This window comes from Halyomorpha halys, unplaced genomic scaffold (assembly GCF_000696795.3).
Source record: "Halyomorpha halys isolate HHAL.00 unplaced genomic scaffold, Hhal_1.1 Scaffold4139.1, whole genome shotgun sequence".
In the NCBI taxonomy this organism is placed as follows: Eukaryota; Metazoa; Arthropoda; class Insecta; order Hemiptera; family Pentatomidae; genus Halyomorpha; species Halyomorpha halys.
In genome coordinates, this window is record NW_027113524.1 from 1 (window position 1) to 12,162 (window position 12,162).

Genomic DNA, 12,162 nt, shown 5'->3' on the forward strand with positions numbered 1-12,162 from the left:
CTATTTATACTTTAATGGCTTTCATATGTTTACACTTTTAAAATGCACTTAAACATGTAGTTTAGGAATCAATATGAAATCATGATCTACTAAAAACATTTATCTTAGTTTTATTTACATTTATTTTTACAATGGGAGTAAACAATTAGTACAATAACAGAGATATGCAGTTACAATAATTGCCACTAGGCAATAACACATAAGATTTATACTTAAGGAACTAATGATAAATTAATATTTTTCATAAATTAAAAATGTTAAATATTACAAAATTTTTATTTTTTGTTTTCCAAATCAGGAATCAGTCAAGACTATTAATGAAACCATCTAATTACTTCTTAAAAAAAACTTTTTTTTATTTATCTTATCACAGACACCCACTATTCAACATTTATAACATATATTTTTTGTTAAAACATTGACAGTCATTTTTTATACTATAAACTGAATCAATTAGTCTGATAAATACTATTCAGTCCAGTAAGTATATGTCTGCTATTTGGTAGCCCAGGGGTTCTCAACCATTTTAATCTTTTTAAAACTTTAAGGAACAACATAAAATTGTTTTCCTCCCTCTAGTTCATCAAGACAGATCACAAATTAACTAATTGTATTATAGATGCATTCATTTATTCTGTATTGTTTTTTAATATTAATGATAATCCTTACAACATTAAATTTCAGTATAATTATAAATATGGAAAAAAAATGTGTATATGTTTTTTTTTCATAATTGAGATCTCTGAGCTAGTAAACCAGTCATAACATTTTTTTAAAACTTGAATAAGCATTCAATGACATGTTCAAGTAACTGTGTCACTAAAATTCTAAAAAAAATTAATGCATATTGTAATATCCTCTTTTATGAGTAATTAGTTATTTTTATACATAAATGATTTTAGTTATGTTTTATTTTATGTATTAATGTTAAATATTGTAGTATTAACTCTGAAAGCAAGCTAAACAATTTTCATTGTCTATAACAAATTCGTTATTCAAAACAAAGCCAAGATGGGGGAGCGTGTCCTCCAAAAAGTCCGTTGTATAACGGCCATGTTGAGCAGATTCAAATATTTTAAAAACTTTATTTTAACTTCCTATGATAATTGAAATTACAATACATTTAAGAAAAAATAGAAGTTAAGAATAAGTATTAAAGAAAATTATTTATAAAGGAAATCATAGGAAAAAACTCAAAACCGTAGTGTTGCAATCGATGTTGAGAACTAACAACGAGAGAAGGGAAAGGAAGAAAACTTGGTTTTTGAAGATTCCTTACTTAGGCACAGGCGGGGAATGATGTTTCCTGGATGAGGAGGCCTTCATCATCTTTTGTCTAGCTCAAGGGAGGGATCTTGAAAAAGAAGACAAACATTTTTTTTAATATACAATTAAGTTACTTAATTGTATATTTACACTGTACAGTGTACTGTTTCTTAAGGTGCCTCTATACATTCACCAAGCCTTGACCAACTCACTCATGCATGAGCATTGCTGGTTGCAGTGAGCTTGGCTGGTATGAATTCTAAGTTTTTTGCCAATCAGTCGAGAGTTGGTTTTTGGACAAAGATCAAAGGGGGTTCGTGACTGCGCTCATGTAGCATCTCCACCATTGTTATTTGTTCAGTTGCAACTGAGAGCTGTTATAAGGTTGAAGGTATATGTTGTTACTTGTTATAATAAGTTTTATATTTAATTTAATTTTCTTTTTTTTATAATAAAAATAATATATCCCAGTGCAATGGCTGAAAGCACTTGTACGTCCGCCATGTTTACCTCTATGATAAACACTAGCATGTGGATGGTCGCTCAGACGGTTCCTTTTGTTACCAAGCATTTGTACAAGTCTCTGATTTGTGGTGAGTGACCAACATATAGATCTGCCATTAAGATATCACTTGGTTCATGCAAAATTCTTTTGGGAATACAAAATTATAGTACAACTTTACTGCCTTCCAGTCACAACATTGTTCCATAACATCAGATTAAGGCCTGTTTGTCTAATCCTTATTTCTTTTACTAACACTATCACTTCCCTAGATATTACTTTTTAAAGCCCTATTACTTATTTTAAAAACACTAACTATGTAATCTTAAGTTGATATCACAGCCACCATGTTGACCCTACCCCAATAGGAACATTTTGACATGTTACATCTGCTTGGCATACAATATAAATAATGAACTCAAAATATTATCTTATTCCCTAGGTTTCATAATTATAAAGTTTTGTGGAAACTAATTAGGAATAAATTAAATTTATCAGATTAAGACATAATTATAGTGTATATGCCATCACTGTAGTCTTTGATCTTAATTTTTAAATAATTTACTAGCTTGGAAATTAGACATTTTTTTTTTTTTGTAAATAATAGTACATGTATGATATAAATTATAGTTGTAGAAAAGTAATTTAACAGCAAATGATTTTCTACAATGTAGTCTAGTGAATTCATTTTATTTGTTCTTCCTATCTAAAAAATCTTAGTAACTTGATGAAATTTTATAATGAAAAACATTTAACATGCACTTGAAATTCAATTTCCAATTTTTTTTTAAAGAGTCAAGTTTACCAGACAATTTTTTTTTCAGCTATTACATAATTATAAGAATACTGATTGCTAATACTTGAAAATCATAACAATATGGGTATTTATTTTCAAGATGCTTTCCTGTTAATGGCACTTCGTTTTAAGTGATAACCTTATGGAAATCAATTATCCTAGAATCTAGAGAGAAAACTTAGGACTAACACAGCTATTGTGAACATAAATGTCACTGCATCCAGCCAGAACATCTGGATATATGCCCAGAAGGAAGGTTGCTTACGATTCGTAATGATGTGGATGATGCAAGGAATTGTGGTCGATAGTGTGCATTGCGTCAAAATTCCTAAAACTGACAGCACTAGTTGCAAGTCGGGCACCAATATTGAAACAATCACTGAAAAAGCATCTTTATTACAGCATTTGTTTAATTAAATAATGGCATATTTTATCAATAATTAATTTTGTCAATTATTAATATTTCTGTAACTAAGAGTGGATATTAAGATTTTAAAATTAAAATGTTAAGATCACACTTTAAAAAAATAAAAATCAATTGTGTACAGGATTGGAATCCATGGTATGCACAGAAATAAGGATGGCTGAGAAACATATAGAATAAATCAATGATAAAGAAGGTGAAGTAGATTGGCTGACAACGGAGCAAGGTAAAAAAGGACAGGAGTATATAGAGATAAATTGCAACAGTTAGTGGAAGCCCTTCGCATAACTCGGACCTAGAGAGGTCTGAGTGGAGTAAAGAGTTGCCACTTACTTACTTTTAAAAGAGGAAGAATTAGTTTTAGTAAAACCATTCCCCAAAGGCTTGAAATACTTATTTTAATGTATTTATCCTATTAAAATAAAATACAAATTTCAAATATTGCTATTAAATACTCCACTCATGTAATTTTTGCAGCTATCATATCATGTTTAATATTGGCATATTGTCTTAGATGTGGTTTTTCACTTGAGGTTGGTACAGTTTGCCTTATCTGATGATATCAATAAGTTATTATTCCCCACGTAAATAATTAGTAATTGTGACATTCATTTAAAATATGAACTTTTTTTAATATGATATATATTGTATTAAATTATTTTCATTAATTTGAAATGTATAAGTATGTTGATACACACCATTGACAGCAGATTAACCCTTATCCACTTTACCTGTACTGAGTATATAGTCCTGATGGCCCTGATAGTGACAGTGAAAAGAAAGTGATATATGTGAGATCACGTATCGTTAGGAAAACTAAAATCAACAGTGTCTGTTAGCTTATGATAATGTATTAATAATAATTTTAATTGATTCAGCATTTTTACTAGTCTGGAAATGAATAGTTTTAACCAAACCTGTAAATACAGTATTCTACTGCATTAATTATTTACACTAAGAAATTTATGTCATTAGTTTCATTGAAATATTTTAAAGTGGATGTAAAACGGCCCTAGTTTGATTCGGGTCCAAGTTGCACTGATTTCTTTTAATTTTTCTTATAAATTGTAACTTAATGAAACCTGAAAAAATCTTTTTAAAAGAATCCATCATGTCAAATGTTTTGTAAAACCAAAGTTTTATGTTTTATTTAGCATGGAAGGCTCAACAGGATTAGGTAAAAATGCCTCAAATAGATATATGATTACCAACTATGGCTTTACAGTGTGTTGAGAAGGATAAAACAAAATTAAAGGGTATCTTTACTTAAGATGCCATGAGTTTGATTGAAATTTTTACTTATCCCTTTTATGTAAAATAGAACATAAAACTAGTTTTACAAAACAATCATTTCAAAATAAAGTCTTAAGAATCCCAGTGGATGCCCCTTGGTTTATAAGAAATAGCCAATTGCATCAAGAACTACAAATGGAATTAATAGAAGACTTCATCAAAAAACGGTTTGTAAAACTCCACTCCCAGTTTCTATTATAGTTATTACTACTATTATTTTTTCTCTCAAATTAACCTTTTTTTTTATTATTTTTTACCCCATTAAAAGTCAATTATTTATTTTATTAAATCTATAATTGTCATTAACTTTTCTGTCTTTTTTTTTACTCTCTCTCTTCTTAAGAATTATTATTCAGAATTGTTCAATAGTTATAGCGTTTTAAATAGTTATGAGTGTCTTTTCCACAAGACTAAACCTTTTCTTGCTTCAGGAAGTTAAAATTTATAAGATATGTATCCATTGTAAGCAAATGAATCCAATCTAATTCTGTAGCTCACAGAGTTTCTAATAGTGAAATACATTAGTTAGTTATTTTTTCATTACTATATTTTTTCAAAATCTGTTTTAAAAAAAAAAAAACTGTAAGTAATGTGGAGATCATTTTAATACATGGAGGAGGGGTTAAGGGTATCAAGCTCCATAGCTTTAAAGCAGTATATCTTCCAACACTGTTAAATGGCAGTGAAAGTTTGGTGACCCAAGACAAGCACATGAATAGGATTATGGCTGCTGATTTTTATGAAGAATATTGGGCAAAACTAGGAGAGATAGGATAAGGAATGAAAGAATAAGAGAAGAACTTCAGATCCCCTCAGAAAAATCAGTGATGGAACACCGACAGCTTCGATGGTATGGACACGTCTGTAGAATAGGGAAGACAGAGTGCCAAGAAAATGAATGGAGGTGAGGCCGACTGGTAGGAGACCATGAGGCAGACCTAGAAGAAGCTATATTGAACATATTCAACGACTAGGTCTTTAAAGAGGAAAAACGCTGGCTCAGATGAAGATGCTTGCCATGGACCGAGATGTGTGGACCAAGTGGGTAAAGGCTCCTCCACGCTGAGAGGCACTTAAGGAGTAGGAGAAAGAGGAAGAAGAGGAGGGGAAGGGAGAGAACTGGGTTCATTTTTGGAATCAGCATACTTTAAAATATGTAATTTAGTAAAAATATCCATTACAGTTTTTTTAGTTTCAGACCTGTGTTATATCTTCTATCTTTGCTAACTAAATTCTTAACAAAACTTTGGAATTATCATGTAAAGTAATTTAACTAAAATTTGAATTCATTTAATTAACATATTAAACATTTATTTTAGAAAACATTTTTTGTAAATTATATTTCTTTGCAAAAAAATACTGAAACCTAAAATTATTTTCTACGTGTGTGTTACCCGATAATTTACATATTTTTTGCTCTATAATCTCTATAAATTATCGTAATAAGAAGTAATTTCTATATTGTTGAGGATGATCTAAAAGACATTCAAGGAACAACTTCAATAGAATCAGGTGTGAATTAAACTCAACCTAAATTAAATTTTAAGAGATAGTGGTTTGTACAAATAAAACTTCCTTTTTTTTTTTTCATTTTTCTGTTAAGAAATTGAATAGGGTCCTGTCAACCTTACCAAACTAAATGAGCAATAATAATAATAATAAAACTTTACAAACAAACCACTACTTACTAAATTACTAACAACAATTATTCTAAAATATACAACATAATTGTACTACTTGTAATACTTACAAGCAAACGTAATGAAACTTAGTCTGAGCATGTACATTGCGAAAGTACGATATTTGGTTATCCTCTTGTCCAAATAATCATTCCAGATTACATTTACTCCAATATATATCATAATTGCCATTGAAGTAAATGCTGCCAAAGAGAGGAGGATTTGAACAGTTGTGCTCACCCTGCAATAAACAATAATTTCTCATAAGATACCTCTCATTCTTTTTTCCTAATAAATTATTAAATTTACAGTGGTGCTTTCTTAGTTTTAAAATATTTTAAGATAAAATTAGTAAATTAAATCCAGGGAATTGCAATTTCGGAAATCCCTCTTTTTTTTCCCCAAATAGATTGGAACAATCCTATAGACAACAATCGACTTAGTTGTTTCTTTTCTGAGATATGGAGAATCCACAAATCAAATAAAAAAAATTATTCTAGGCTGTACACCTTCGTGAATTTTCTACCAGACTACTCACAGTTTATCCCAAAATAATCCTGGGAATCAATCAAATTTTTTCAGTTTTTATTTAGGCTTAGCATTACTTTTTTATTGTTCGTTATTTATTGATATCTTAAATAATAAACCATTGTGCAGTAATTTTCATTGTTTTTATTATCGAAAATATGTGGCTAAAATGGGCAATAAAGCTAAAGCAGCATATTTATATAAATATATTAATGCTTGAATTGACTAATGGCTTTTATTGTACTACTTTTAGTACCTATTGATTTATACGGGTCATACTTGAATAAACTGACACTTTAGAAATGTGAGAAAAAAAAAAAGAAATGAACTTTTTGAAGTACATGGAAACTAGCTTTGTCTCCTACATAGGTGTTGATAGGTACATGACGGCCATACGGGTTGGGTGCTCAGTGTGCTCGGTTTGGAACGTTGTGGGTTCGATTCCAACCTGGGGCAGTTAAACATTCATTTTGTGGTGTCCTGAAGAATGAATCTTGATACTTCCACCTTGGTTAGTACGCGGTGGCAACCCAGGTAGCCGTCAGGGGTTGGCAAAAAGGACCACTAGGCCCACTTGCCGGACTTGTTCCCTCCACCGAATACCAGTACCATATTAATACACCAAAATAGATGTTATACAATGATTCTGGACTGAAAAGTCTCATTTGGTTTGGAAATTTTTGAAAATAAAAAACCGTTTGGTTTTATACTATCTGACTCAAACACTAAAATTGCATTACTGCATTACCAATTACCTTTGTCCAATGGCCACCAATAATCTAAGTTATTCTTAATTGTTCTAAGTTAATGGAATTTACTTTTTGCTTATACTTTCCCAATTTTTTATAAAGATTTTTTTTTGGTCATTATTTAACAAACAACATTGAGCAACTGCATATTTCTTCACAAAGTCTTCATCACGATGCTTTTAAAGTAACTAATTTCCTGGAATTTCAAATTACTTTTGAATAAAAAATCTTGGAGAAAAATTGTGTAAATTTTTGGATCCCCAAGCTCCAAAAACTTTACTTTTCAATTGGTATTTATGCTGACTTGATTTTTATTTCTCAATAACAGTAGTGAAAGAGTTAATAAGTTAAATAAGTTAAGGAAGTAAAAAAAAAACAACACAAACCATGTATTTTATAAGTTAAAATGAAAGCATAATAAAACAAAATGAGTAATAATGAAGATCATAGTTTTATTTATTTATTTTGTTTTTGTACTTTAGATTATTATTACTTCCTTAACTAAATAAGGTATTTTTTATGAATAAATAAAGATTTAATTAAAAAAGTTAATATTTTAAAGTCTGTTCACCAATTAGATGGTAAGTTGAGAGTTACAGTGTCCTTGGCATTATCTCCATACTTAAGGTAGCCAAAAAAACCAAAGAAAATGTATAATACACAACAGAAAATAGCAGTAACATTCAAAACACCAAAAGTGCCTTGAAGCATTCCAGGTCGTTTCATCTCATTTTCCATCGGCAGTATCTGAAAATGAAGTTATGAATACTCATGAATTCACTGACTATTCAAAAATAAATATAAATTTTTTTCAAGAAATAATGCATAAAAATTAACATGTGATTTTATTGAAGCTATCTTTGTGATCCTCTAAATTATTTTCATGGATGCCACATCATCATGATCATCATCATAATGGCTCTATAACACACTTTGGAGTAATGCCTCCTCCAGCAGCTCCTGTCATTCATCCCTGTCCTGTTAGAATCCTATCCAGTTGCTTTTTCCCAGAATACCTAGAATACCTCTTGCACACTCAGCCACATCATTAAATTATCCTAATCTAGCCCTTCCTTTCCTTCTTGTGCCATGCAATGGTTGCATAAGGCTTATTCCAATGCACAGTAAAATTTTTTCAGTTTCAAAATCTCAATCCAACTAAGATCATCATTTTGGTGTTAGTCAACTAGTGTTCTAACAAACCCATTAAGAGCTTCTTCGGTATTTCCACCTCTCCCATCCTTGATATATAAGGGATTAATCCTTCTGGTATTTTGTAGACTTACCTTTCCTGATACCACACTGGTAAGGCCCAGGTTCTTGTTCTTGTTAAAGTGTGATGTAAAAATTCATTTTTTATTGTATACACGTTATACACAATATATTGATTGTACCGTTTGGTAACGGAGTCAGGAGGTTGCCATCAAGCTTTTTGTTAGTTGTGTTGTGTTGTGTTGTTTTTTACTACAGTAAGAACGTTTTATGTTATTTAACAGTAACTAATAAAACTGTAAGAACAGTAAAAACATTTTATTTGTGTCCACCACCAAAGCGTTCAACAGTTCTGCATATGAAAAGTACTCCATAGCCACTCATGAGTAAGGAAATTCCTATATAATCACATTTAAGTCAGCTACCCTTTTTAAAAAATGAACATATACACATACTTCTGAAATGCACCAATTAGATAGCATTATCTCAATTATGCATATTGTAATAATGTTTTTGTTCTGTTCATTGCAATTATGTTTTAATTTTTCTGCCTTCAGTATTCATAGTTTTATTTATTTTTTTCAACTATTCTTTAGCTTATTCCCTTCACTACTTCCTCAGAATGGGGCTCGAGACCAAATGAAGTCACGTTGAAGTCTTCCTCCCCGATTAGATATACAGTATCCAATGGAATTTCTTTATTAATAAGAATACAATTAAACTATCTTTTCCACAGTGCGAAAACATCCTCTTTATTTGTTAGCACATTACCTTCATTATCCTTTGTTTTTGCTCAAATATTTCCAGCTTCTATTCATTTTTCGGTAGAACCCTCTGAACTGCTCATTTCCATTACTATAATTAATAATTTAAATTTATTCCTTATTAGATAAATCATTCATTAATTAATAATGTATTTATAAATTAAAGCATAATAGGATAATATCAGCAGAATATTAGCTTTCATCATTGCATTGCTTCTTGGCATCTGCACATCAGAAGAGGAGTGACAAACTTTCTACAAATCTTATTATGCGCTGTTTCACCTTTGACTCTTGTGATGTATTGAAACATTGCTACCCCATACTTGGGGATATAAAACAGGTTTCAATTGACAATAGATTTGGGTATGATGAAATATAGCTAATTTGCATAAATATCGATAAGTAAAATTTATAGAATATCAATATTACATTAATTAGTGTAGTATATAAGACGGTAAATGACTTACTAATGTTATGGTGACGGTAGAATAGAAAATGGTTCCAAAGAATTTTGGTAAGTATTTTACATGGCCGAAAGGATATCTTTCTTCAAAAGAAATAGGTTCTTTAAACACGTAATATAATACCACTCCAATACTGAGTATAAGAGCAACATTTCCAATCATAGAAAAAATAGACATCTTCTTCATGTTAGGTATTAAACTGACTAAAACTGCCGGGATAAAGACCAGTAACTCAAAATAGCGTACATCCATATCTAAATGAGGATATGCGGCCTGCAACACAAAACAAACCAATTTAAGTATTTTTTCAGTTTAGGATAAAATAATAATCGGTAAAACTTTACTTCAGCTCCCGCAAAATAATAATCAATAATCAATTATAATCAGAGCATACTATCCATGATTTGTTCATCATGGATATTCCAAAACTTCATTCATGCATAACTATGTCTATTTTGATGGTAGCTTTTCAGGATAGTATGACAGTCAAATGATAGGAAATTAAAATATATACGCAGGTGTCCAGGCAGAAATAAAGAGGTACTGGTGTATTTTATTTGAGACTCATTTCTGCGAAGTTATGGATTTTTGAAGGTACTTGTTAGACTCATTCGGAAAGGCTATTTAGAATACGAAATTTTGTTATTAGCGATTTATTATTAGTCTAATGATCACAATATTGAGTTTATCTTATTGTAAAAATAATGTCGATTATTTCACATAGTAAAACAGAGGGAGACTGAATTGAACATTTCAGAGCTCGTTCTAATTATTTAAACTGGGATAGAAAAATTATTTACATAAGTCCTCTAAACATATCTTTTACTTTTACATGTGTTCCTTAATTTTATCAGATACAAAATAATATCAAGGTTTAGTACATTGCAGATTTAATAAAATAATCTAATTTCTTTTCTCGTTTTTTAAAATAACTATGAAGATAACAGTGATCACTATGGAGATAATTCATATTACTTGGTAATTTTATTCTACTGATTGTTATAATTTAAAAAACAAAACAAGAAAATGTTGTAGAAAATAGGTTTTATTATTTGGTTTGTAAAATAAAGCAGTAGATGACGACGCTGCTCTGGCATGGGATAGCTTGGCGTCCCTTGGGATTAGAATCGTCTGTCATGTCGTGTATTTGTGAAATCACACTCTCCTAGAAACCTGCTACAATTGCTGTTGTTCACTGAAGAAACAGAGCAAGGTCTGAAAAAATCACACTGATATATCTCGACAGGGCCTTGGATGGAAAACACATGGCCAGCGAAGGCGGAAATGAACCCTGGAAAAAGAAGTGTCAAAGCAGACGTGGTCGGTGGTTGAAGGGCTTGCCTAAGACCAAGATGAATAGCAGAACTTTGTGGTAGCCCTATATTCCTCCAAAGGGATTCCAGGATTTAATCAATCAAAATTATAAGTGTTAATAACTTTATTTATTTGAAACAATAATTAGTAAATTATTTCTTTGAAGTATTGAATGTGCGAAATTTTGTTTTAGAGAATTGAATTTAAAAAATTAGCAAACTGTAAAAAATAAGTTTTTCAAAGTCTTGGAATAAAAAATGATGTTTATTGATTTATTTTGCTCTTCTATCGAAAACCTTTTAATTTAATTTGTTCCTTTGACGAACTTATATTTCTTAAACCATAAAACAAAAGAAAACATTAATATGAATAGTTTTTAAAGTTTAAGTGGTATTAAAGTACTGCTTCAACGTTTTATTCGAAATGTTTCAAGCTGCAACCCACCATTTTCGAGATAAAACCGAAAATCCTGGCTTAACTCCTCCAACAGTGGCTCAGCACCGATTCCCTGGAATTTCATTAAGTTTACCTCTTAACTTGTTCGAAAAAAGACCCGAAATCAATTTTGACTATTGCCATTTCTTTTTACACCCCTCTCATTGGCTGTCCCAATAAACTCTTTAATGTAAATATATTTGAAGTACATGCATATAATATCTTTTAAGAACAGTATCATAATTAATCTGAATAAAGATACTCACTGCTTGAATATTAGTTGATATGAATATAAGATCTACACAGACTCCTCCCATTTGTCCTACCAGGAGAAAGAAGTTAGTGGCTGCCCTTGGATAAAGAATAAGAAAAAGTTAGATATTTTGTATGTAGTAAAAAAATGTTATAATAACAATAACAAGGCTTAGCTAAAGTAGAAGATAAAATTGGTATTTCACCCATTTTACAGTAATCTCCTACTGTACTCCTTATACATTACTAAACATGTTGATTTTCCCTTCTTTTTGGAGTATTTTGATGAATCAATTAAAAAAATTTAAAATAAGACAATTATATCTTTAAGTAATTAATGCTCTTATAGATTCAAAGGCGAGTGATAGTTAATTGACATGATTCGTCATAAAGTATTGCCGTGTACGGGGCTCGGGGTTTCTATGCCCGACTGGGGGTTCCCCGTACAGGTATTATATTGAAATTTATTCATATATTAATGTAT

At 30.4% G+C, this 12,162-nt stretch overlaps 1 protein-coding gene across 1 annotated transcript in view; it reads right to left on the reverse strand.

Moving 5' to 3' along the window:
• Positions 1-15: 15 nt before the first annotated feature.
• Positions 16-12,162, reverse strand: part of LOC106691881 (proton-coupled amino acid transporter-like protein CG1139) — a 34,275-nt gene continuing 22,128 nt past the window's right edge. Inside the window, exons 5-9 of the mRNA XM_014437783.2 lie at positions 11,693-11,777; positions 9,681-9,950; positions 7,809-7,984; positions 6,032-6,201; positions 16-2,943 (exon numbers count right to left, since the gene is read on the reverse strand). Coding sequence (XP_014293269.1) covers positions 2,723-2,943; positions 6,032-6,201; positions 7,809-7,984; positions 9,681-9,950; positions 11,693-11,777 — 922 coding nt within the window. The 3' untranslated portion in view covers positions 16-2,722. The remainder of the gene's footprint in view (positions 2,944-6,031; positions 6,202-7,808; positions 7,985-9,680; positions 9,951-11,692; positions 11,778-12,162) is intronic.